Source organism: Netta rufina, assembly GCF_964035555.1.
Source record: "Netta rufina genome assembly, chromosome: 3".
Lineage (NCBI taxonomy): Eukaryota > Metazoa > Chordata > Aves > Anseriformes > Anatidae > Netta > Netta rufina.
The window spans coordinates 59,884,011-59,911,432 of NC_140125.1; the positions used below are offsets into that span (position 1 = coordinate 59,884,011).

Here is a 27,422-nt window from a genome sequence, read left to right on the forward strand (position 1 = left end):
CAACAGTGGGCAGCTTAAGCCAGCCCCTTGCTATCTTTGTGGGACCCCGGTACTTTTTGTCTTTGCAATAGTGCCTGCAGAGAGACATTTCCTCTCATCCTCTAGCTGGAATTTCAAAGAATAAAAACTCTTGTTCGATTTTAACTTGAAATCTACCTGAGATGTAATTAAGTCTGTAGATTTTGAAACATGGCTTTCCGTGCTTGCTTTCTTACACAATATAAAGAGCTGTTATGCTGTTTATCTTTTTATTTGATAAAAAACAACACACGTATGTCCATCTTATGTCCATTTATATTTTTATTTTCTTCTGACTTCTTTTCTTAAAGGATTCTTTTAAATGAGTTTAAAATAATTTTACTTTTCCACTAAAATTTTGAAACCTAGTCTTGAATTATTATCCTAATTTGTGGGGCTTTACTGTCATTTTTCTTTAAAAAGAAATCTATCAGGAGGGACAAAATACATGTAAAAGCTGAGTGACTCTTTTGAAGAGCATCAAAGTTTATAATGATTTGTTCAGCTCCAAACTTACCTTGATCAATAGTCTGGGGAAGATATATTTTGTCAAAACCTGTAATTCCATAACACGTAATTCTGAAATTACCAGAAGCGTAGACTTGGAAAATTATATAAATTTACTATGTCATGGTTTGTGTTTTTGATATGGGCCAAGACACATTTTGCATTGCTCAGTAAGGGATGCTGAATACAAAATTCTTCCCTGACCCAATAATATCTGCATGTGGGGAGAGTAATCTAGAGGGGGTCTTATTTTTGAGGGTATTGCTTGGAATTTTAGAATTTACAGTATTATTATTGCTACTGAACAGACAGAAATTGAAAACCATAGACAACGGAATATATTAATTTGCTTGCTGACTGTGGCAGGTACACAGACAGCTGCCCTTCCCAGACGATTTTGTGAAGCTCACCATTTCACTTGTATTCTTTTGCAGAGCAGTAACTTGAGGTGCCAAAAAAGAAGGGCATTGGTAGGCTGGAGTAGCTATAACACTAGTGTTTAATCGTTTTGTTGCCAAATCAGATATTGTAATTGTAAGAACAATTGCCTTCAGCCAGTAACGGTGTGTTCTGCATGAAACAGCACTCCAGAAAGTCTGCTGTAGAAGGTGCAAAACAGACAAATCACTATGCTTTTTTTTTTTTGGGGTTAAAAAAAGAAAAAAAGACTATATAATGGATACTAAAAGTTTACATAGCATATGGATATCTTATTGATCCCTGGACTCAAGAAGAACATTCTTAGGGTGTAACTTTGTCTTGGATTGAAATACTGCTACTTTGTACTGCTCCTCATTAACCTAATCTTTCCATGGTAATGGCCACATATTTTTGTCATTACTCTTTCTAATGGAATTTGATGCATTCCTCTGCCATGATCTGCAAATCCAAGAGTTTACCTACTTTTTTTGAAAAGCCTTTATGTGACCTGCTGTAAAGTATGCAGGCCATATCTAGCCGTAACTCCTAAGAAGCTAATTCTAACTGGCTTATCTTGCATAAATACTGTTTGCAAGCAAATGTGATGCCTTAGATTAAAAATTTCGTGCTGACCCATTCCAGGTTAATGTGGTGATATTTGATATAAAATATTGGTTTAGCTCTTTCAATGTGCTTCTCTGTGCTGAGGGCAGAAGCGTGTGACAGGGTTACTTTTCTCATCAGCTGTGCGTTAAAAAATAATGAAACTCCCTTATCTTAACCAGCCAGCAACGACTGTGAAAAGCTACGCCCGCAGTAGTGAGTGCCACGGGAAGAGGGCGCGTAGCCTGGAGCGGTGGCTGTGAGCTCCTGAGGGACAGGGAGGTGGCGAGGCCTGTGCTGGGAGGGACACCCAGAGCCAAGCAAGTGTGCAGCCGAAATATTAGCAAAACCACACTTCTTTCTTCCTTTAGAGTGAAGAATAAGAACTTTTTTCTGCACTGACCTCATTGAGGCATTCTGGCATGCAGAAAATGACATGGTTGTAGGAGCATCCACCAAAAATTGACCTCTCTCTATAGGGCTTTGGATCTTTTCAGCCTCTGGGCTGTGCCCCCGCCTGAGGCAGTGGGAGGTGGCACCACGTGTGGAGGGCAGTGGTGGTGTCAGTCCCAGGCCGAGAAGCTCCTCTCCAGAAGGACATGGGCTGGGGGGCTGCAGCCTTCTGGTGGGGGGCTTTCGGTGGAGGCTTTTGTGAAGCAAAACAGGTTGCTTTGGTTTTTATTGACCCCCCTTCATCAAGCGTGGAGTCCCACGTTTCATTGAGCTGCTGGGTGGGAGGTTACTGCTGCTCCGTGTACCTCCGTGGGCTTCTGAATCTGCAAGAATGGTGAGAGAAAAAGGGTCGGGAGGGTGGCTTCTTTCCTTCTCTGTTACCACGGTAAAGAGGTTAATAAGCAGAGCTGCTCTGGGCAATCCTGCCACCACTGTGAGCTGCCATTAGCACGGGCTGTGAAATCATCTCCCAGTGCCTTGTCTCCTCTGTTTGCACGGCGTGCGGGCCTGCAGTGCCGCTTGCATGGCCATCCAGGCTGGGAGCTGCCTGCTCCCCCCACTTCTGGTGGGTCATCTCTTGTTCCATATTTTCAGAAATGTGGGACCTCGCCCTTGAAGCCAGGAATTGCTTCTGTCTCTCTGATGTCCCCGTCCTTGTGCCCAAGGGTGCGTTGCCCCCCTTCCCAGCAGCAGTCCGCTTCCCAAAAGGTACTACCCCAAACGCTTCACCTCAGCAAAAGCCTCGCTTCCGTATGGCGGCAGAGCTAAACCGGCAAAGAACAGAAAGATTTGTCTGATCTGCCTGCTGCTTTCACTGCTGGCTTTATTTGCTTTCTTGTTTGAATACGATCAGGAGTTGATATCAAACAAAAGACACTGTTTGTTGCTCTTAATTGGGCTTTCAAATTGAAAGATGAACAATTGCAACACACAAGTGTATTTTTAAGTACCCAGGGACTGCCAATAATGTAATACGTGTGCTTCTTCTCCTCCAGCACCTTACATGTATGCCGTATCTCAAAATACTTATTGGATTAAAAATAATTACGGAGGGCTATTACATAACAGCAAAGGAAAAATGAAATTAAGGCATAAAAGCGAGAGTCATGGGTGTGCTGAGAACTGATGAGGCAGGGAGATGCAGGGAGGCACAAGAGGTTTGTATATAAAGAGGCAGGAAAGGGCTGTTGGAAGCAAAGATACCAAAAGTATGTGGAGCAATCTCTGCATGGTTTTACTGGGAAGCATGTTCATTTTGAGCTCAGAGTGAAGACAAAACCAGAGGAGCTGTTTTGTGAATAGGGATGGAGTTGGTAGAGAGCACCAGAAAGAAACTTCTGTCAGGGGGGTTTTAAAAGACGTTTTTGCTTTTCACCATGGCATTGATTCTTCACGTTGCTCATTTTAACATTGTTTGTTTGCTTTCTGTCTTCCTGTTGTGCCCGAGTTGTATGGGTGCGAGCTGTGTGGATGGGCTGCAGGTTCAGCGCCGTGCAGAGGGCTGAGCTTTGCCCAGGGATGGCACCCAAAAATTGCGGCTGGCAGTTCCGACACCAGGAGCCACCGCAGCCTGCCTTCAGGGGCTGGCACCCAGTCTGTCAGCACAGTTGCCAGCATCAGTTGCCGTAGCTTTTACAAAGTGCATTTTGTTGTCAGCGTTGCTTTTAGTTGCCGTGCCGTTCAAGCTCTTCCAGCTGCACAGGCCTTATTACTTACGTCCTTAAAAAAAAAGGGGGGGTTAAAAGCTTGATGTATGCTGTACAATAGCAAGCATCTGATAAAAATAATCCCGTGAACGTATTCATGGACGGTGCTAATGCCAGGGAATGTGAACGTGGCCGTGTGGAGAGAGCTTTCGGAGCAGCATGAAGCTTGGTGCACATCCTGGCTGCAGGGCGGCCGCCCCTCCCGCGGCCCCTTCATCTCCGGTGCTCATTGATGTCTCAGCATTGTAAGAGCTCTTCAAATGTTTGACTTGCTTCAGAAACTGTAAAGCTGGTACATCCTGCTCCCTTCCTGTCTGACATACTCATTTTCAGTTAAAAAAAAAAAAAAAGAATTATAATACCTCAAGGGTTTGGGGTTTTTGTTTTTCCTTCCTTTGTGAAATTCTCCAGCTTTTGTCTACTTCTGTGTGTTTAGCAAACGTGAGCCAGGGCTTCAGATGCACTGGTTTGTTTGTTTGTTGGTTTAAAAAGAACTGTAACTACAATTCAACCCTCCAGCTGATCAGCTGAAAAGCCCAGAATGCATCAACCCGCTGCGGTTATAAATAGAGTCGCTGTCTAATGAGGGCAGAGTTTATCCCCACGGATTTCTACCACCTCCCTTTAATTTCACATGTGGCTGCTGGGCTCGCATTGGAAATTACCGGATTTGATGGTTTGGTTTTGTTGTGCGTGGTGTTGATAGAGGCACTGTTATTTTACTACATTGTGTATGTTACTATTTTTTTTCTACACAGAGGATCCGCAAATTGTACGTAAAGACCCATGATCAAGTTTCTCATGTGGCATATTTGGAAGGATTATGTTGATATCAGGGTAGGACTGCCATGCCCATACTTTGTGATTCCTAATCCCCTGTGTTTCCATTATGCACATCCTGTAGGCTTTTAAAACTCCTACATGTAATAAGTCATCAGTATCTCTGCCGGTTTGGGAGGTCAGGAGCACGTAGGCATGTCTAATGGGAGGGCTGATGTTTTCTTTGGTTGTCTTTTTATTTTGTTTCTCGTAATCACCAAGTTAGTCACAGTTTTGGGTGTCCATCAAACTCGTAACCACCTTTTTTCTTCAGACCAAATGTTGTTTCCAGTATAATGTAATCAATTTGCTCTCTAATTATTCAAACTCTCCCTAACAGAGCCCGAGAAGCTGTAAAGAGATGGCTTAGCAAACATGAAATATGCTGATAAAAGGATGCACATGTGTGTCTAACAATCTGCTCAGAACATTTGTACTTGAATTACTAATAGTGCAATTTTTAAACAGCGTGAAAAAGAATAATAAAGGAAATAAAATGCTATTTAGGGAAATCTTTATATTAATAATAGCTCAAGGCTGAGAAAAATGATCAGCCTCACTTCTGTGATTTTTAGAAAAAAAAAAAGAATAAAACAACCCTTTAGTTGAAGTAGACTATGTGAAGCTCAATCAGGAATTTTATGGTAAGATTTCAGGTGAAACTTTGACTTGGATTATTGCTCCATACGTTTACAGTATAAAATAATTGCTTTTATGTTTTTTGTTAAGGTGCATTTGGCAAGGTATACAATGCCTTCCTCACATGAGAACGGCACATCCTCTTCCTAACTCGTTATGGTTCCTCCTTTGCTAATAGCTGAGGTCATCACCGTCATCAGATCCTGTATCGTGTATGGTACCAAGGCCTTCCAGGCTCCAGGGAAGAACAGACTTATTCTTTACACAAAAAAAAATTGTGTGGACATTAATGCCTGCCATATGGTAAATATACTTGTTAAACTGGATTTCAGCCCTGATCCCATTATCGTGTGTCAGCCTTCCTTCGTGAGCGTGCATTGAAAACATGGCTAATGGAGCATTTCTGTAGTCTGGAGAAGTGCGTGTTAAATGTTATTGGGTCTGCAGGCCAATATGTTATCCTGTGTTATCTTGTTAAGTGCTTGGGAACATCTCAGTCTGCTGAACACTGAATTTTGCCATTTTCCACCATTTTATTGCACCCATGTTAGCACTGCGTGTTACAGAGCACTGTTGGTTTGAGGTGTACAACTACAACTCGCTTTCACATCAAGTAACAGTTGCATGGCGTTGTGATGACATCAGCTTGTGAAATACAATTTGATAATATGATTTTGAGTTGTTAAAGTAAAAAGCTTTGCATAAATCCAGCTGTATTCTTGCCTCATAAAAGACAATGTTTCTGTCTGCAGGCCGTGCAGCAGAAATAAATACAAAACACCAACTTTTGTGCATCTTTTAGACAGGGACTTTTCCCGGGACAGGGCTTGTTTCATCTCTGTTCATTAAAGTTTTCTGGCACTTGTCATTCTAAGACCTGTTTTCATCGGTTGGCAAGTTTGCTGCTATTCAACCCTGTGAGGTGTCTATAAAATGTTATATAGTGGAAATATTTCATTCAGATCACTGCGCAAAGTAGCAGAACATTAAACGAAAACAAACCAAAGCCAGCCAGTTTCTGGCTAGTTTTCTACACGTTGCCAGCACTGTTGACTCAGTTTTGCAGACGGTTTGTGCTGGCTGGTGCTGTGCATTTTGCATGCCTGAATCTGGATGCCACCCTGGTGCAGTGCCTGCAGGCAGCCTGCATGCACACGTGGTGTTCTGGGATGGGGCTGGGGATGCAGGGGGCAGCAGGTCTGTGTCTGACTTGATACCAACCAGACAGCAAAAAAGCCTTTTCTAAAATACATGAATACTTACCTGACACTACTGTAGAGTGGTAGCTTTGATGACTGGTATGGGTTGAGACCAGAGCATCCATGAAGAGGAGTTAAGGAGGCAGGCCAAGAGTCAAACAATATCAAGTCAACCCAAACTTTAGAAAGTTGCTGAGGATGTATGACTGTGCAGGGTGCGTGTCTGTGCTGTTTCCCTTGCTGTCCCAGTCTGAGCGTGCTGAGCTGGCTGAACAGCCCAGGAAGGGCATGATTCCCAAGCCCTGAAGGCAAACAGTGCAGGGGATGCGAGATTAGGGCTGGTGTGGAAACCAGCGTGGAAACATCCTCGGTTCTGCAGCATTTGGGAGAGGTGCTGCGGGCTGCTGGCCTGTGGGTGGAAGAACCCAGGATAATTGTAATCCTGGCTTTTCCTCTCCGTGGGCAGGTTCCTAAATCCCTTTGAGACCGTCTTCATCCTTAAATAGGAGTAATGCCTATCCTCTAGAGGTGTTGTGGGGATGTGTTTATTTATGAAGTACTAATTGGGTGCGAACTGGGAACTGCTGGTTCTTTGTGCTCACCAGAAACCCGGCTGCAGCCTAACCTGGAAGATACCTGCTGCTTCCTCTGGTGGTAATTGCTGTGCTTCCGACTGGGAAAGGGGGTGTCCTTCCTAAAACCCAAGCATGGAAATTGCCACACTGTGGTTTTGTTTTTTTTTTTTTTTTCTTTATTCCGTGTATCTTTTCTGCTCTTGCAGCCTGGAATGCAAATGCCCCTGCTGCTGGCAGATCCCTGCCCCGCAGCAGCCCTCTGGCTGTCAGTGTCACGGCGATTACAGCCGGTGAGCTTTAAATAAGCTCCTTGGCTGCAGCCATCTGCGTACAGCCCTGCTACCTGTAGTTCAGGGGGTGCTGAATAATCGGGGATAAAGCTTAAGAGGAGCAGCAGGCTTGGGCAGAGGCAGGACAGGAGGAGGCTGGGGCAGATGCCTCCGTTTTGCAGCCCCGTGCAGCCGCTGGTTTCTGGCTCTGCGCCGTTTGCAACACAACCAAGTAGTTTAGCCTGTCTGAGCGCAGGAGGAGAAAATCTTTCCCTTCGCAGCGCCCTGAATGCGTCCGCTCAAGGGTTATGAGCAGGCCACTCCCTTCGGCTCCCAAGTAGCCACTGGGGACAGCGGGGACATCCTTGAGAGCAGCGGCTGACAATGATCGCCTATGTGCACTGCCTGCCCGCCGACCCCATGGTCGGCTGCCTCAGCAGGAGCAAGTGGCAGCCCGGCTGCGAGGATGATGATGAGGAAGAGGAACTCATCCCACTGCACTCTGGCAGGATGGGCAATGGGCACGCCAGGCTGCCCGGGCGCCTCCAGAGACGGGTGCTGAGCAAGGAGGACGACAACTTCTGGCCGAGTAAGAGAGCAATTCCTCCTCGGTAGCTGGTGGTTGTTCAGTGTCGCGTTTATTAAGGGAATACGTAACAGGAACGGATTTGCAAATGGATAAAACATTCATATTCTTTTACTGTTTTGGAGGGTGAAGGGATTGGGAAGAATTTTTGTATGAAAAGAATGTATTTTCACTTCAGAAGAGCGTCTGTAAATGCTGCATCCGGTGGGCTAAGTTAACACTGTGTGGCAGTGTCTTTGTGCATGTGACATGCCTGTGTTTGGGAGGCCTCGAGCACTTGCTCTGAGTTCAGTGCTACTCCTTTTCAGCTAAATTATTGTTTTAGGGGAGTGGAGCTGTTGACACATCGCCCTAACTGAAAGCCGTAGAAATAATCGGTGGATGAAAAGGCTGGGAGGAGGAAGAAAAAGGTCTAACGTTCAAAGACCTTTAGTGCAGCCGATGAGGACTTACTCTGAAAGAAATCTGCTTTTGAATAACCTTGGGTCTAAGGTTGTGTTCCCTCTGAATGTGAGCAGAAAGAATTCCTGAATTGTGATGACTGTCTCTTTTTCAAATCTGTACAGTTTCAAGTTTCATTAGCAAATACAGATGGGGAAAGGAGAGAGCACAGGATAGACAATGGTAACGCTCAGCTGTTTTGTTTTCAGCTGTATTGCTTGCCTTCCTTTTTTTTCTGACCACCTAAGCAAAGGCACCCAGCTGTTCATGGAATGGCTGCTCCAAAAACTGTATTTAAGGGTGATGGGGGGGAAATTTCACAAGACAAAGGAAGCTTTTCCTGCAAAGACCAGCTGTCTGGCTATCTTGCAGCAGGCCTTCTTCCTTTGATTTTATTTTTTTTTAAGTGCGTTATGATGTTTGCAACTGTGTTGATTTCCTTTTTTCCTCAGTAGCCTCATGCTTATGATGTGACAATGCCTAGATGTTACCAGTGATTGATAAATCGGCGTCCAGCCCAAGATGCTAGCCCAGGCAGTGAAACCACATGCAGTTCTGTTGGCTGCATTACACTTCATGTGCAATCACGTGGCATCAGTGCTAGAGGAGCTGGGGCTGCCTGGAGGTGTCAGGAAGCTGCTCCTGTGATGCCTAAGGGGGCAAGACACAGCTCCTTGGTGCCATGCTGGCCAGGGGGAGGCAATTTTAAAGCTCCTGCCGCCTGGCAGCTTGGTTTGGTCCTGGCAGGAAGGTGTGAAGCTGGCGTTCAGAGCTGTTCTGGTGCCCTCAGAGGCAGCCAAGTGCTCTGGGGCACGGAGATGGGAGCAGGGACCATAGGCAGAGCATGCAGATGGCTCCCTGCAGCCCATTCTTCTGCACAGAAAGGTGCTCATCCCCCCTTCCTGAGGTTTGAAGTATAAAACCCAGAAGGCAAGTAGGGAGAGAGGCCTGGGGAACAGAGCAGCGCCCTGGAGAATATTTTACTGCAGTATTAGAAACAGCCATCAAGTATATGCTGGTGATCTTTGCGTTTAAAAAGTTTGGAAACAGAAACTCTTGGTTTTGTGTGTAAACAGCTGGGTCTGTCCAAGGCACCGCTGAGTTTCCTTCAGGCCTCAGCTGGAGCAATGCCGTAGCCGTGCCAAGCAGAACCCGGGAAGTTTTCACACAGCTTAGTTGTGGGATTTCGATCCCAGATATGCAGCAGGAGCATCTGCTTGTCCTGCCCAGGTGCATTCATCTTTTTGGTGTTGCTTCAGTATTTCCCTAGCGAAGAGAGACAAACTCTGTATCGTTCTGCTGACTGTTACAAAAACCACGTGCATGTGTGCAATTGTGTCGATTCGTAACATAGCACACATATAAGCAATTCAGCAGGGGACTTGTGACCTACTAAAGCTTTTAAAAGCTGTTTCTGTCCCCCAGTGATAAACTTTTACATGTTTTAGACCAAGTTTATTGCTGGCTCCCTCACGTTGAGTTTCACTGATGTCTGCTGCGATCCTGCAGATTTTATTTGTTCTGTCTGAATTACAAGCCATTGAACTTTCCATATTTAACGCTGAGTCCTTTAAATGGTGAGTGGAAAAATCGGTTGCCCTGTTTTCTGCCCTAACTTTTCTGCCCATGGTACCAGCACATAGGGCCAGGCTGGTCTGGTTGTCTCCCTTTCCTTCTTGTCCCTTCGCACCCCGTGGAAACAGAAGAATGGGAACGCAATTAAGCCATCCGTTACAAGTGTTATTTGCTGGACAGGTCCTATTTCTCTTTGAGATAGGGAGAGTTGTGTTGCTTTTAACCTCTGTTAATGTTTATTTTAAGGAACAAAAGTGTTTCAGCGTGGAAGTGCTTTCTGGGACCGGGTCAAGTGATAACTGCCGAGCACAGCAGGTGATTATTGGCCCAGCTTTATCTCTGGTGATAAAGGCCTCCCTTTGGGGTCCTTATCGAGCACCATGAGAACTGTGTTTCGAGAGGTTTCACAGTGCTGATTTACTCAGTAGAAAATGCCCTCGGCAGCGTTGCTGCTGTCTGAAAGCATAATAAAGTCAAATTGTTGGACTCGCTCCCATGTGGGGCCAGCTTCCTCTCCGAGGGATGTCGAGGTCCTGCAGCAGAACCCCCTGGTCCCTGGTCACCTCTGGTGTTCCTGGAGCAAAATACTCGAGCATGCGTTTGGGTTGTGATGCTGCAGCTGTGGCGATCAAGTGACCGGGTTAGGGCTTGGTGGTTTGTTTTCAGCTGTAGGAACAGTGATAAAAACGTCAACGTAGGGATACAGCAAAGCGAAGGTTGAGCCTTACCAGCTCGGCCTTGTTTCAGCATCCATGATGGTTTTCTTCTGCCACTCTTTACTGCCACGTTCGTTGAAAATAGATGATGTGTGACTGAAAAGAGCCGGAGGTCAGGAATACACCTTGTATCAGACTTCCAACCTGGAAGAAAACCAGCATTAGGGCAGCGGAGGGATGGTCACCATCACGTGTGTATTCATGATTCCTGACCAGCCCCAGCGCTGGTGCATGGCTGGTAGCTGCTTTTCCTGCAGCAAAGCCACGCTGAGGTGCTAAGATGACCGGGCTTGGCAGAAATCCCAAGGGTTGTTTTGTTTTAAATGCCTGCTGAATTTGGCATCAGAGTCTGTTGGCAGCGACTGCTGCCGTTGGAGACTGGCACCTCCTCCTGTCGGGAGTATCGGCTGCCTCTTGCGGTGAGCATCACTGCTTCGTGTTTTAGCAAATTTTCATCAAATTTTATCAGAGTTTAAAGATGCAGTATGCTGTTGCTAACCTAGCTCAACTATGGCACCCTTCTGCTTTTTGTGCCAGAGCTGTTTTGGTAAGGATTTTGGAGGTTTTCCCCTTCTTTCGCAGACATGGGAGGGAGCCAATTGCGGTACTGGGTTACTTCGAATGTTTGTTAAACAGTAGCTTCAGTTATTGGGACTTTTTCTCCATGTTTTGTTGCCCAGTAGCTCATGAAAGAATGCTCTATTCTTTCTCATTCATTGCCCTTTCTAAGGACAACAGCTCTGCCTTAACTGCAAAGCCGAGACCTTTCTGCATGATGTGTGTTTTGTGAAAAACGTATAGAATTTGAAAGAATAATAACTAAACCTATCTATAAAGAGCCGAGTAAGGCATTTTGTTATTCACTATTTGCAATGTCTTTTTTTTTTTTCCCCAGGTTTCTGTTCCCAAAGCTATGAGATTTAAATTTCCCAATTAAAAGAAGTTAAATTAAAGAAAAAAAAATGCCAAAATACTTGTGGCTTGTGAGGCAAAGAATGAACTTTGCCTTCTCATTTAGCAGCGCGAAACAAAGACTGCATCGCTTTGCATCCCTCCCAGAGCCGGGCCTTGCAGAGCACTGAGCAAGCCTTTGTGGCCTTCGGTGGTGTAAGTGACAGAAGGGCTCAGTCTCTGCCGCTGAATGGCCGTGGTGACTGCTCACAAAGCCCGATGCAAGGGGCTGCCCAGCCCAGCGCCCGGCTTTAGCTGGGGCACCGAGCTTGTACCGTAACAGCTGACACAGACAGCACAAACAAGACGGGTTTGTTTTGGGGACAAAAAGCAACATGAATATAATTTGTATTGCATGCTTTAAAAAAAAATAATAATCCTGCTTTTCTGTCAGTGTTCTTAACAAGGGCTTATCCAATGCCTGTTTGTTTCTTGGAATTTTTATTCATTTGGCCAAAAAAGCCATCAATGCCTTGCAAAGCAAAGGAACTCGTCCATTTGTATAAAATTACTTCAGGTCTTGGATAAATGACAACCTTTCTCAGTGTCACAGTACGCGTGTTGCATTTCTGACTTGTCTTGCTGCAGGTTCCCTGCGTGAGCCGTACAGAGCAAACCTCCCTGCCTCTGGGTTGGTCATGTCCTGGCCAGGCACCTGGTCTTGGTCTCCTGTGCCTAATTAAGCTGTTGAGATGCAGCTCATAAGCCCTTTGGAGAGGCACGAGAGTGCTGTGGATGTGTGCAGGGAGGGCAGGAGGAGCAGGGATGAACTTGGAAAATGACAGAATCACAGAATGGTTTGGGTTGGAAGGGACCTCAAAGACCATCTCATTCCAATCCCCTGCCATGGGCAGGGACACCTCCCACCAGACCAGGTTGCCCAAAGCCCCATCCAGCCTGGCCTTGAACACCTCCAGGGATGGGGCATCCACAGCTTCTCTGGGCAGCCTGTGCCAGGGCCTCACCGCCCTCACAGTGAAGAATTTCTTCTTGATGTCTAATCTAAACCTACCCTCTTTTAGGTTAAAGCCATTTCTCCTTGCCCTGTCACCACACCCCCTGACAGAGTCCCTCCCCAGCTTTCCTGTAGGCCTCCTCTGGGCACTGGCAGGCCACTGTAAGGCCTTCCTGGAGCCTTTTCTTCTCCAGGCTGAACAACCCCAACTCTCAGCCTGTCTTTGCAGGAGAGGTGCTCCAGCACTCTGATCATCCCCGTGGCCCTCCTCTGGACTTGTTCTAACAGGTCCATGTCCTTCTTGTGCTGGGGGCCCAAATGCTGAACACTGGTTACTGCTGGGATGCCATAAAACACTGTGAGAAGTGAATGAGCAGCATGAGTACGAAGGCCCTGGTGTGTTGCCTCGCTGAAAGAAAACACGCTGCTAGCCTTGCTGTGTGCTGCCAGGTCCAAACGCCGGGATTTGTGTTCGCATTGCAGCATGGTGCTGGTGATGGATGTTTTTTATGCCTTCCTATTCGCATGTGACCAAACAAGAAACCGTGTGTGGCTCTGAGGAGCGCAAGGAAGAGGCGGGGAGGCTTTGATAGGGAGCTCGGTATCATCCCTCAAGTGTGCCTGGAGGAATCTGAAAAAAATCGGGGAGCTCCAAGACAGCTTTTCTGCAGTGTCTTTAGCAATTTTAGCAGTGAGCATCTGCTGTGATTAAGGAGGAGGAGCAGCGTAAGTGCCAACCCAGGTGTGAAACAGGTGAGACTTGAAAGCTGGTGCTTGAGGATGATGAAAAACAGAATGGAAAGGCTCCTCGGTGCTTCGTCTGATTAAAGTTCCTGGATGGTGGGGACGGTGTCTTACTGGAAGTTGCTCTTTCTGGTGCACTGTAGGTAATAATTAGTTTTGAGTGTTTTAAGAAAATTAGGCTTAAAGCAGATTAAAGCTGAAACCTGACAAGGACGATGTTAAATGCCACAGAAATGACACAAGCGTTTCAGGGGATGCCTTTATCGGCCTGGCTAATGGAGTCACACTAGCAATCAGAAATGGATGATGGTAGTGTTATCAAAATCCATTTTGCTGTGCCTTGCTTCTTATTGCCTCTTCCCCAACAGGCCAGCACTGTGAGATGAAGTGATAAAAGGTAGCCAGGCTTTATAGCTGAAGTGCATTTTCTTGTGCCAGAGGAGCAGAAAAGCAAATTCTCCGATTAACGAGGCAGATACTCCTATCGTCCCTTCTGGAGCCTATTTTTCAGGACTCTGCAGATCAGTGCCTTCCGTGCATCCGCTCCTAGCTGCCGAGGATGGCTGTGTGCCTGCACATGTCCTATGGTGGTAAGGGGCTTTTGTACCGTTGGGCTCATTTGCAGTGCTCCTGCAGCAGAAATCCTCCTGGTTGCTTGTCTTGTTAACTGTTCCTACATACAAAAATCATCAAAGACTTCTTCTCCTCCGCCTCTCCTCCTGCAGAGCCCAGACGAACGCCTCCCGAAGGAAGCGGTGTGAAGTCTCGTAGATCACAGAAGATTTTTCTTCTCTCCTTTCCCTAACCTAATCTGATGGCAAATGGAAAATCGTGCACGCTGCTTCATCCTTTGCAGGTGGCTTCAAGATCTGCAAGCCTCTGCCTGGGCACAGCTACAGATCAGATCTGCCTTTGTCCCTGATGCAGAGCCACCGGCTCTGTGCTGCTCAAGGAGAAGCACGCTCGCTCTCTGGAATAGCTCACTTCTGCTGTTAACCCTTGGTGGGCTTGTGCAAACATTGGGAGGTCAAGCAAACTTGCACCTTGCTGTCGTTGCAGCCGGCAACGTATAAATCTGGCTCACTGATACCTTCCAGTGTTAATAAAAAAAGACGTGTTTAAAATAATCCTAAATGCCAATAGGCTTAGTGACATTTAAGCATGAGCCGTGCTGTCAGTTCATCGGCAGACAAAAGCGGTACGTCTTAATTTGTCTAATTACGCTGTAACATGCAGACCAGCTGCTTCTGGGAACAAAAGCAGTTGATCGCACCATTTTATTAATTGCATATTAATTGCCACATTCATGTTAACCATATGGGAGATGGAGGAATGGAGCGAAGGCTACTTAGTGGTGGAGAAGAGAAAATGAACTGAGTGGGATCTTCAGAGAACAAACCCCAGAATGACAGGGTGCATGGTGTTAGCGGCTGGGATCCCAGTTTTAGAATAAATTTGTATTTCCCCCCCCTTGTTAAATTATTATATTTACATCTGAGTGGAAAGGATTGTGCCTTGAATGATGACTGTGTGCTCAGGAAAGCACTCTCTGCAAGTTGGTGGTGAATTTGTTTGGTAATTTGCCGAAGCCAGGCTTGTTGGCACGTGGCTGTCTGCCTTTGTCTGCGTCTGTACCGATGGAAGCACCCTCTCTGCTGGGAGCAGTTTGCCATGGGAGCAATGCTGGAGGAGCCAAAAGAAGCACAAAACTTGTTGATTTTTGTACTTGATTTGATTTTGCTGCAAACTTGTAGGCTCTTTCTCTAGTTGTGTTAAGCCTTGAGCTGAATTGGGCTTCCTACGGCAGTGTTTACTCTCTAGCTGAGATGCAGTAAAATATTGAAACTTTGAAGCTATAGGGTTAGCTTGTGCAAAATACCCACAACAAAAAGCAAACAGTGAGCTGGTTGCTGCTGGTTTGCAGTACTGGATTGTGTTTTAGGATGTTGGTGTTGTTCTTCCTGCAAGTGAGGCTTCAGAAAGCTGCCCTCTACTTTTTTACGGTGCTGCCTGAATCCAGCAGCCACTGGCAGAGGATGCTTGGTGGTTCTCTCAGGCAGGAAATGTAGGTTAGGAGTACACGAGTGGTGACTTCTCGCCGTCACCCCCAGACTGCAATTAGCACGGTCTGGTGGACGCCGACGCGGCAGCCAGCGAGGCTGCGGCGCTGTAGGTGGCAGTCTCCGCGTGCAGCAGCAGCCTCTCCTTCGCCTTGCCCTTTTCACCATGGCAACTATTCTTATTTCGGTTGCAAAGTTTGCATAGTACAGTGGAACAGAGAAGGGCGATGTGCCCTTGTTGTTGTCACTCCAGCGCTGGTTTGTTTTAGAGTGCTCTTATAATAGCGAATAACATGAAGTGGTCAGCTTCGGTTTCATTCCACTCTTTGTCATAGAGGATGCTGGCTTTCTTTTAACCCTATGTTTCTCCTTTGCAGCTTACTTGCAGTTTGTCTTTGGTGTAGTTTGCCTATGTTTTCGCTGTGAATTGAGGTTTGTCATTCATGGCATCTGCTGCTCTGCGCATTCCCCAGTGGCAAGCTGGGCCTCCGCACCTGCATGTCCTCTTCTTCTGACCCATGCACATGCAAACATGGAGAAGTGATATGGTGTGTGCTAAGGATGCTTCCTAAAACAAATCCAGACAAGCCCCACCAAGGTTGGCTTTTGGTGTATTTGCCCTCTCCTCCTCTTCACATCTCTCGAGGAAGGCTTGCAAAGCCCCATTCTGGTACTTTCAAGCTGATGTGGGGGCATCAGGTTTGGTGGGAGAAAGAACCAAGGGCAGTTTATCTCATAGAAAGGAAGCTATGGGCAGATCAAATATCAGTACATCTCATTATGTGAAGGCACAGGACTGGACCTGAAATATGCTCGAGATGACTGGCTGATTAAATGTGTCTGCTTAGGTTTCCAAAAATGAGTATTTCCACGCGAAATGCTTAGTCCCACCTCATTGCCAACAGATGGCATTTTGCTTGCATTTCCTAAATCTCTCGGAAGAGTTGGAACTGGGAGAGCATGATCATTTTTTAAAAAAGGGAGGGGCATCGGTTGGTTTGATTTACACACTGCAAAAAAAAAAAAAAAGAGTATTCAAACTCTATTGGGAAACACAAAAGGAGGCGCAAAGATTGCACAGTTAACAAATTAGTAACAAGCAATTGAAAAGTAGACTGGATCAGACCTATTCAAAGCATATGTGGTACCAAACAAAGGTGATATTCTTAGGCCTACACAGAAACTGGGGCAGAGGGGTTGTGGTGGTGATTTTTTTTTCATCAGAAAAACGCTTTAAGTGGCTCATCACAATTACATCTCAGTCAATGTCGTAATATACCGCAACGGGACCTGGGTTGTGGGGATGATGCATGATTGGAAAAACACAGCTTGAAGTGAGGTTTGCCCGCGGTTACAGCAGATACACACACAGCATCTCACTTGTGAGCTGACCGGTTCTGACCTGGAGTCACTGGCAGGGAATAAATAGGAAGCCCCATGATGCCAGTTGGGCAGCCACAGCCGAGCGGCACTTAATCAGCCTCCGCATGTCTCCTGTGCACGCGCAGGCATGCGGAGAGCTGAGCGTTACTCATTTAAAGGCAGAATTCTCCAAAGCTCTTAGGCTGCAGCTCCTCTCTTTTGTTTGGAAACTGGTTTTCAATATACCAGCAACCTAGGTTGCTCGCTAGATCCTGATCCCTTCAGAGGAATAAGAGCAGGTGTCGCTGGAGACTGAATTGCAGAGAAGGGTGAAAAATTGGTAGGTACTGTGGTGGCCACACGCTGCTCATCCTGAGAGTCTTGTTCCCCTGTTCATCTGATTTCTGGTCTGAGCCACGATGACTGCAGTATAACTTGTCTTCCTCCTTGGCTTTAGTGCTCTCATTTGTTTGTCAGCTGTCCTTGGACGTTTCAACAAGGGCTTTCAGAACAGGGAAGTTCAACACAAAGGGCTGTGGAGGCCCTTCCCTGCTTGTAAATTAAAAAATGTCATGCTCCTCCCTGCGTACGCTTGCCATTGCCCAAAAGCATGGACAGAGTTTCATAAAAGCGTTTTTCTGCACCTGTGTGATCTGCTCCTCATTAAACTTGCAGCTGGGTAGCGTCTCCAAAGAAGGTTGACCACCCCTCCCAGCTGAACGATCCCTCGTGGCTTTTTCCAGCAGCAGCTTTCAGCAAGCCCGGCCGGCCTTTTGTTTGTCCAGCGCCTGCCGGGAACGTGGTAGCACGGCCAGAGCAGGGGCAGCACGCTGCTCTTCAGCAGATGGTGGCAGCGATGTCAGGGTAAATAATTCATGGCGTCAGGGAAAAAAGCACCCCTTTATGTCCAGCAGCTGAAGGTGAGTGCAAGTGTTTTCCCGTTTGTGGTGCTGCCTTGTCCTCTTAGGGTTTTCCTCATCAGAAGAGGAGCGGGATGCTGGTTGCCCTGACATAACAAGAAGTATTTCCAGGGCTTATATGAACACAGTGTCTGAATGTCTTCATTCCTGGAGTAGGGTGTGTGCTTTTTACAGAATATTATACACCGTGGGCTGCCTCAGAGATGTTTAACAGCTGTAGCTGGAACTATTTTACACAAACCAGCTGTGGTTTAAAAACAGAAATGTAAATTGAGTTTTGGTGTGCGTTAGTTTAGCTGATTTCTGGCATGGTGGCAAAGTAGAGATCTTGCTAGGCAGCGCTTCTGTCTGTCTAAATCAAACTGGGACTGAAGTTTGTTTAGTGCTGTACTGCAGCGTCCTTAAAAGATGTGAAAGACTAAAACTGGTTTTATCATTATCCAGAGGGATGGGAGTGAGGAAGAGGCTCCTCATGCATAATACATTCTGCAGAATAATTTTGGGAAAATACAGCTGTGGTTTTATTGATTCATTTTCCCAAGGGTGTAAACTTTATTCACATTGACTGTGTTATTGATCTCCCCCCTCCTCCTTTACATTCACATCAAATATTCCCCTCCAGGGGTCAGACCTGCCCTGGAGCCTATGGGAAGCATCTCTCAAAGGTTTCTCACCTGGCTCTTTCTTCCAAGCTATGTTTAAAGCCATGCTTCCCTTCTTTCCTCCATAATCTGTGATGCAAAATGCTGTGCAGGTCCAATTCTGTAATTGTCAAAGCTGTAAGTAATTAACTGTCACACCTGGACAAATTTGTAACCCAAAGTTGAATTGGGATCATTGTGTATAGTTATAAAATGCAGCCACTGGTAAGCATGGATGATTTATCAACTATCTTGAAATGCCAGGGATTTATTATAGTTGTTTGCTTAGTAGTAGTAAACTACTGGTATTTCTGCCTTCTCACTGTCCTCTTAGTGACAGATGTTGGTATGTTTTAAGAATGGCAGAGCTGGGCAAGACAGTTGATTGTCGCAAGGTTATTGCCTAGGCTGGAAAACCCATTGTATTTCTGGTCACAATTTTGTTTTAGACTTCATGTATTTTTCAATGTATTTGTTTGCAGTGTCTCTGATCAAATCTTGGAAGTTGCAGGGTTGTGGTGAGTCTCATACTGGCAAGATGACACATTTAGAAGATCTTTCAAAAATAACTTGGTAGCTTTAGTGTAAGCAGTGTTGGTCTGAAATTTGGTAGTTATGATGCTGTCTCTGGACTTCCTCTAAGGTTTTCAGACACAAAGTATTGGCAGAAGCATTTCTACAGCTACCATTAGTGGCCTTGAGTTTTGTACTTATACTCTTCCCCTCCAATGCCTTATGTGTAATTTATGTTTTGTGCTAAGAAGGGAAACTGGAGATAGCAAAAAAAGATGTTTTAGCAATTAAAATGGATTTTTTCATTTTTGAGTAGTGTATGTTACACCCCTTGATGTTAAAGCTTTACTGTTTGTTCAGTTTTTCTGATGTTCTCCAGTCAAAGCAGGGAATAACCAGTTTCTCTAAAACAAGAAAAACTGTAGGGATCTACAGTAAGGATTCTGGAGGAAAAAAAAATAATAGGGTGCTTCTTTCCCTTTCTGGCAGGAAATGAAGGCAGAAATAGCAGAACTAATTCAGGAGAAGAGAGAATTTCCATTTTTCATCTTTCTGTGGATTGCCTTTTGATGAAGTAGATGGTGATGCCTGTATTTGCTTAATGCCCCCTCCTTTTTATTTACTGATAATTAAAAATCTTGATAGTTGGTGTGCTCACAGGCCCTTCTTGAAGATGTTTGGTGGTAAGACACCTTTTTCACAGTGGCATCATGTAAACCAGTAGATGCATTTGTCTGGTGATCAAATGAAATGCAGCTGTACGGCTGTTAATATTGACTGAACACAGCATGGAGTGAGGTTTGCTTGACTGGGTATGATTAATAACAAAGACGTTTGCATCTGCGACTCTTTTAATCAAACAGGTGGCAATAAAAAATTAAGTTATCCACATTATAAATTTCGAAAGTTCAACCAATTAGCAGTATGAGTTTATGAGGCTATCCTTTCACTATCAAGGCTTTATTGAGAGTGTCTAATTACAAGATGCAGACTACAAAAAGGTCATTTTGAAATTTGTTTTCAAAATCTATTGGTATTTGATTGTGTCTGACATCAACATGTACATGAGCAGCCGAAGACATTGTCTGGAGATGCTGTGGTATAGGTGCTGGCTCAGCTGTGTGCTTAGCAGCTTGAAACAGATCACCGAGTCCTGCAACAACACAATGATTAGGTGACTGTTGCGTGGGCTCGATGCCTGCCTTTGGTTGGAGAATATAGTCTTTCAAGGTAGTTTGTGCCACTATTTAATTAGAACATGCCCAGCTGTTCAGATTTTGTCAATTCTTAGGGCTTTAGGGAAAATGCCAAATGTCATAACTGCTGAAATCCATTTATTGTTTGTGAACCTTAGCTTTTACTCACTTTGGGGAAGTAAACTGAAAGTTCCTAACTAAGAAACAAAACTTGCTTTCAACCTGCTATGCCAGACAGTGAGCATTGTTTGATTTTTGCATTAACAGGTACAGAACTGTCAGAAGGCTGGTAGTTTTCAAGGATTTTATTTTTTTTAATTTACAGATTGCAAAGTTCTCAGCAAACTACAGGACATACCAGCCAAATTTTGAGAGAAAGTGTCTTGGAACTTTAGAAAAGAAAAAAAAAAAAGAGAGAGAAAAAAAAGAATTTGCTAGCTCTTCGTGCTAACTCCTTGTACCAGGATAATCCATATATAACTAAAAGCCTCCCAAAGAGCAGTGTTGGGAGGGGAGGCTGAGATATGCTGCAAGAATTCTTTCTATGACCTTTAAATAAGTGAAATGAGCGGGCTTTAGGACACCCCTAAAGAGAATGCAGACTGAGATTAATTTAAGATGTCTGTTGGATATTAGTGGGGATCCACAAGTGCACAGCTGCCAAAGACGGAATTACAGACCTGACAAGGAGACAGTGTGGGACAGAAGTCCAGCAGGGGTGGGTTTGCAGTCTGGTTTTGTTGGTTTCACTCTGAGTCCCACAGAATGAATAAATGTGAAAAGTTAAGCAAACTTGCTCACGTTGTGTTGTTTTTTTTTCCCCCCCATCCCTAAGACAGAAGAGGACTATCTTTGCCATGGTGCATTTTTAGGGCAAATAAAAGTAAGATGATGCAAAGATTTGCTGCAGCCACTTTTGATCAGTTCTTCAGGATAAGCCGTAGCACAGTGGATTTGGAATTTAAAATCCCAATGTTTCCTGGTGGAATGTTAAAAGGGTCTTCCTATGGGGAGAGCTAGAGCTAAGGATTCGTCTGGAAGCTGAGTTTGCCTTAGTCCAGGAATGGCCACAGGCTTGTGTCCTGCAATTTAAAACAAAGACATTCAACACAACTGCACATCCACTAAACGTTATCTGCTCTGTCTGCAGACACAGTGTGTCAGGAGATGCTCTACCTGAGCAGAGCTGCTGCTTTGTCTGCATGCAGCTGGAAATTCTCCCTATTCTCTCTGGTGATGCGTTTGCATGATAGAGGATCTGTGGCAAGATGTTTTGAATTGCAAAAGGAATGAATTAGCTTTATTGTGCTGTGACCTAAATAGGATCATCAGATCAATCCGCCTGCTGCCTTTCTGTCCTCTCTGGCTTAGGTTGTGCTGCTGCTGCTTTTCCCTCTCATCTTCCCCTCTCTTCCCCCGCCAGGCAGCCCCCTGGCCAGAGCCTGGAGCTGTAATCCCTCGTGGGATGAATAAATGAAGGGACTCTCTTTAAGGCAATACCTGCCCGGTAATTGCCTGCGTGGAGCCAGGCTTGGTGCTTCCCCATGAGTTCACTGGGCCGGGGGTCCCTCTTTTCTTTTGTGGTGGCTTTGGGATAAAATACTTCTCGTCCTTTGTTCCCTCTCCCCCGTGCATTCTCCTCTTCATCTTGATCGCAGGTCTAATGAATTGCGATTGCCTGGTAGCTGGGGAAGTATCGTGCTTCACCCAGGCCGAGGGTGCCTTGAAAGAGGCCTTTGTGAGTGGCCTCGCTTGGAGAGCGGAGGGCAGCTGAGTGCCTCGCCGCTTGGGACGGGTGGCCTTTGTGGGGGGAGCACTTTTGTTCTCCTGAAAAATGCCAGGAGATGGCCAGACGAGATCGGCTCTGAAAGGAGGAAAAAAAAGCCCTTGCAATCATAAATTATTAATTCCTGTCGTCTGCAGGGCTGGGTTTGAATCCATTTAAACACCAGCAAGTGCTTGGAGGCATGGGTGAAGGTGGCCAGAGCAGCAATAAAGCCTGAACACAGCTACATTCGGTGTTTCTTATTGCAGGTGCTTCGTGTTAGTTTTCCTAATGACAGAAGTCCCCAGTAGAAGTACAGGTACATTTTTTCAGGCAGCATGGCCTTAAAAATACAACGGCCTTGCCAAAGGCTTCTTCCTCTGTAGCCTCACGTGAGCTGATTTTGATTTGAAATTTTATTTCAAGCGAGTGACTGAGATCGGTAAAAAGCAAACGCATTGATTCATGGTGCTGATTCCATCTGCTTTCCAGCGTTTTAACTTTCCCTTTTGGTTATTGCATCGAGGCTCTCTGGAAGAGCTCTTGACGTGCAGTTCCTGGTTCAGTTACACATTTTCTCTTTTTTTCCTCTCTTAAAACAGTAACAGTGCTGTTATGCAGCTGTTTAATGGAGGATTTTTCCATTGTCTAAATAAAATCTCTAGGGCTTACCACTTAAAGTTTAGTTTTCAAGGCAGATACATCTGCTAGTGGTTTAATGCCATGAAGTTGGTATGTGTGTTGGGCTCATCCCTCCTGCATGAAAATAGGTGGAAAAACTTCTTTATTCATTTTATTCTTTTATTCACTTAATTTACTCATTTTCTTTATTGCTCGTGGCAGTATCCGTGTGAGGTGGCAAATCAGCGTCATCCCCGTTTCCGAGGATGTGGGAGCTGAGGCAGCGGGTTAATATTAACTCCTCCAAGGTGAACTCGCAAGTGTGCCACGGAGCAGGGCCACCCCAGCCTGCTGCCAGCCAGGCTCATAAAGTGATAGTTTTTAGTGTGTTGGTGGTGCTGTTTTGGGGGATGTGGGCGTTGACCGCTGGACTGGCAAAGTTGGAGGGTAAAAGGCCTTTGTCTGTTTGGGTAGTGAGTACAACATGAGTTTTCTCAAACTGTCCCATCTTTTTCTTCTCTTCCCAATGTGGAAAAAGACCACATATAGAGAAGCACACTTCCTTCATGCTTTCAGCCCTAGGGGAGCTATCACCAGAGCCAGTTGTGCTGACAGTTTTTGTGCCTTGCAAAGTGTTGTATAAAAAACAGGTTGAGACAACATGCTGAATTTCATGGAAACCACTGGGTTTGTCTCCAGTGAAGATGAGTTTGGGGTTAATGCTGACCCACTGCAGACTCTGAGCAATGCAGACACATGCTCCTTGAGGCATCCCCCGTGGCACTGATTTTTGATGCTTGGCCACCTTATCAGCATGACCACAGGGAAGGCAAAGGGAGGCTGAAACGCAGCCATATTTTATGGATTGTTTGTTACTGGTTTTGAATAGCTGTGCCTCCATGCTTGAGGACAGCCATCAAGTGCTTGTTTTCAGGAAGGAGAAATGCTTCGGGCTGGGGGAGGATCCAGTAACAAAGAGCAACCCTGGACTTGGGACACTTCCACAGCCCACGGTGAAAAAGGGAGGAGATTGAAAAAGGGAGGAGTTTCCCAAGCTGTCCGAAGTACCCAGGAAGACGGCAGAACACCAAGGATGAGACCTGATCCTGAAAAGGGGATGGCATCTGCTGCCTGCAGGTTCTGAACCACCGTGAGATGCCCGAGAGGCCTCAGGATCAATCTGTGTCTATGGCCAAGCTTGAAAGCGTCACCTTCTCCTGTGCAAATACACAGTAGTTTCTCCTCCCACTTGCAAAAGCACTTCCTACACGCTAAAAAAGATCAACACCACACTAAAAAACGAGTTCCTGGCTCAGAGTTTTATGTTAGAAGATGCCATTTAAACTGTCACCTGAAAGTTAGCTTATAATTTCTGCTGCAATGTCCAAAGCAGGTTCCTCCTGAATGGCAGTACCTGCTTTCTTTAGGATGAGGCCTACAAGTCCGAAGGTGACAATTTAAAGTCTTCGCTGTGTGAAACAGGGTGATATATCAATGAGCAGTCACCTTGTTGCCAGAGTCTTGACGTTGGGGTCATTTTTTGTGTAAGGTGCATGATGGGGATCAGTGCAGAAGCAGAGGTGCCTTCCCCACCACGCTGCCATGGCGTGGGGGTCTTCTGTCCCTTTGGCACAGGTGAGCCCATCAGGAGGGCTCTCAGCAGCTGCAGGGAAGTCCTGGCACTCTTGGTATCCAACCCATGATGTGATTGCCAGTTCTGAGGAGCTGGAAAATACTGATCAAACACCAGTAGCAGTGCATTCAGACACTGATGGGGGCACTTTGATTGTGCCCTTTGTGTGGCACTGCGTCTTGGCGGCGTGGTGAAGTTTGGAGCGAAGTTCCTTTGGAGCATCTGCTTTTTACGGTGCAGAGGCCAGGTCCTGCTGCAGCTTTGGGGTCAGGCTGAGACCCCCGCTGCTGGCATTTTTCTTTTTCCTGAGGAAAAAAATCCTTCGCATTGTTAACCCGAGGCAGTTTCCTAAGCTTGCTTTGTGAGGCAGGGCTTGCTTCTTGAGTCTTAACAGTGTGAAGGGCATGCCCTGCTGAGCACATTGACTCGCTGCTTAGCATTTTCCCTTTAACTGCTGCAAAACCGCAGTTCCTTCCTAGGAAGGACGGCTGTGGACCTTGATACTTATTTATTTTTTAGGGCGTGGGGATAGAACGTGCACGGCAAAAAGTTGGGCTGTTTCACCTCCGTGCACGAGCTTCATTTGACGAATAACAGGTCTTCCATTAGGCAGAAATAACTTGATTTTGTTTTCCATGTATCTGGTCCAGGCTGACGCTAATAAGAATAAATTGGGAGCGCTGCTGAATGAAATCCAATATGTGAAATGACCGGGCTGCTGCAGTCCCTGCGATTGCCTGGGGCCGGGGGGGGGGGGGGCAGCGTGTCTGGAGGGGGAGACACTGCGGGGCCGAGGGAGCGGCTGCCCTTCCCCTCCTCTCCTTTCCCCTCCCTTTTTCTCCCTTCCCTTCCCCTCCCCGCCCCACTGGGGCTGTGGTGAGCAGAGAGCTGGGCTTGGCCCTTGCTGGAGGTGGCAGGGTCAGGCAGACACAGTGTGCCGTCAGGCAGGGAGCCGTGGGCCTGGGGCAGCGTGGATGGCAATTAGGGGTTAATTGGTTGCTTTTTATTTTTATCTTTTCCTCCCCACGTTTTGTGTGTTGAGGCTGGAGGTCTTCAGCCCGCTGGATTGCATCCGAGGGGGAGAAATTCGGGCGAAGGGCTTGTCAGTGGGTTTGTGCACCAGCGGGGAGGTGTAAAGCTGTGGCTGAAGGGGAGTAAAAGGGAGAAGGCTGGAGGAGAGAAACTTGGAGCACGGGGGCTGAGCAGGACCAGGCTGAGAAGTGGTCACCTTTCGGCACCTCCGACTTTTTATGGGATTTAAACTCCAGTATCGCCGCCGAACGCCTTGAAAATGGTGGTTTTCATCAACAAAAAGCTTACATCTCTCGTGAAACTTTTCAAGAAGAGAAAGAGTAAGTAGCCGTGCGTGCTTGCTGCCCTTCGGGGAAGGAGCCCGGCAGGGGAGCACAGCTCAGGCTTTCGCGCTGCCCTGCGGCCACTGCTGCCGCTCCGTTGAGGATGTGAGGAAATGGCCTGGGACGGCTGCCATGGGCTGCTGTGCCACTGCCACCTCCTCTGCCCGTCTGCGGGTGCGGTGGCATCCACCTGCCAGCTCCGGGTTGTAATTGGGATTGGTTTGCCTCTGGTTAGCGAGAGCAGGCACAGACCGGCTGTGGCCGTCCCTTACTGCAGCGAGGGGACGGGGTGTGGGACCAAGGCGTCCTGAAGGTGAGGAGAGCGATTGGCAGTCATCAGAAAGCTTCTCTGAGGTCCCTGAAAACAAGTGAGGAAATTTATCTGAGAACCTCCCTCCACCCCCAAGACCCTTTAACACAGGCATTGAGCACTATGTCGTAGGTATGCCTTAAGCCTCACAACTTTATGTTCTTTGATGTGAGTACAGATTATTTCCTCTGAACCGATCCCAGCAGATGGGCTGTGGTGTTAGGGGAAGAGCCCTTTTCCAGGTGGCTGTTGCCTTGGCGTTGCTTCCTGACGCACCTCCTCTGCTACCCCAGAGGCACGGCACAAACTTCGGCAAGGATGCTGCGGGCAGCGAGCCGCGCACATCCACCTGCGGTGTGGAAGCAAGGGAAGATGCAGAGCTGGTAGCAAGGGCAGTGCAATGGAGCCGACCCAGCAAAACAGGTGCCTGGGAGGCGGCACAGCTGTAGTGGCTTTTTTTTCTCTCTCTTTTTTTTTTTTTTTGCTGCTTTGGAGAGCTGAGCAAGGATACGCAGCTTGCTGGCCGCAAGCCAAACGCTGCCTGGGGGATCATAAAATATGACCCCCAACTGCCCTTTTCCTGTTTATTGTGGGGCGGAGGGACGTGGCCATTCAACTGTAAAAGTTTTTATTGATGATAAACTCTAAACGAAAGGTAATGGCTGTCTCTCGGGAAGCATAAATGATAAACAAATCTTAGACTTATGTGCTTTGGCTGATTCATTACTGACTGTCTGCAGGGAACTTTGAACTTGAGCAGCGTCAGCACGTTACTTTCATGTGCATACTGGCAGGGAAGATGTGGCCAATGCAACCCCTCTTTAGTGCTCTCCTGCTCCAAGGAGTATTTCCCCATTGAGTTACTGCTGTCCAAACCTGCTTTCCACTCGTGGAAATGTGAAGTAGCTGATTTGTTGGCTTTAGCTGAATTTTGGTTCCTGGTTTGTATGTGTGTGAGGTCAGAGAAGGTTATTTCACAGTACAAATGAACCTGTCGTAATCTCTCACGATGACTGTCACATTCTCAGGGTCACCCTTGAGCAAGGGGAAGCTCCTGGCAGGGTCAGGGGACAGAAAAACTGATTTAATCTGCCGAGACTGGGAGCTAGAGGGAGCAAACAGTTCCAAGTTCACAATAAATTCATCAGCAAATATAAACACAGGAGGATAGAAAGGTATTTCCTGCACATCGCAGGAGAATGCATTTAGATTAGAAATGGGAGGAGGGCTTTTAAACTATCATGGAAGCGAGGTTCTAGACAGCATTTGGACTGTAAACTATAGTGGACCTAAGCTTATGGTGAAAAGCAATCTGTTTGTAGTAAAAAACAATCCTATGATTCTATGAAAACAATCGTTTTGGTTTCAAGAGGATGCATGGCAAACTGACGTATGGGGTTACGTGCTGCAGCTACCTACAGTAGCATTTAGTTTCTTTCTTTTTGTCTCTCTCTGCAGCTGTTTCCAACTTAGATGAAGAGAGCAGATGGACTGTCCATTACACTGCTCCGTGGCACCAGCAGGAAAATGTGTTCCTGCCTTCCTCAAGACCACCTTGTGTGGAGGACCTGCACCGACAAGCCAAGCTGAACCTCAAGTCAGTACTGAGAGGTAAGATGCTGCTACTACAGGCGCTAACATATCCTAAAGCTATGGTGGTTTTTGCAACAGTCTTTGCAGTCCAAGTTGTAGGAGTCAGAAGAAACTTGTTTGGTTTGGCTACAGCACATGTGGAACACTGAGTGGGGTTTACCACTAGAGATAAAGGGAAAATACTTCTGCTATTGAGAAACAAGGAAGTCTGTTACCTGGCAGAGCACTCTAGAGTGGAAAAATAGAAAACCTGGTGGGTTTTGGCCGTTCCCATTTA

At 46.3% G+C, this 27,422-nt stretch overlaps 1 protein-coding gene across 1 annotated transcript in view; it reads left to right on the top strand.

Moving 5' to 3' along the window:
- NHSL1 (NHS like 1) overlaps positions 1–27,422 on the top strand; it is a gene marked incomplete at both ends in the record, with an annotated part of 164,087 nt that overhangs the window by 89,827 nt on the left and 46,838 nt on the right. Inside the window, one exon of the mRNA XM_084283623.1 lies at positions 27,011–27,163. Coding sequence (XP_084139749.1) covers positions 27,011–27,163 — 153 coding nt within the window. The remainder of the gene's footprint in view (positions 1–27,010; positions 27,164–27,422) is intronic.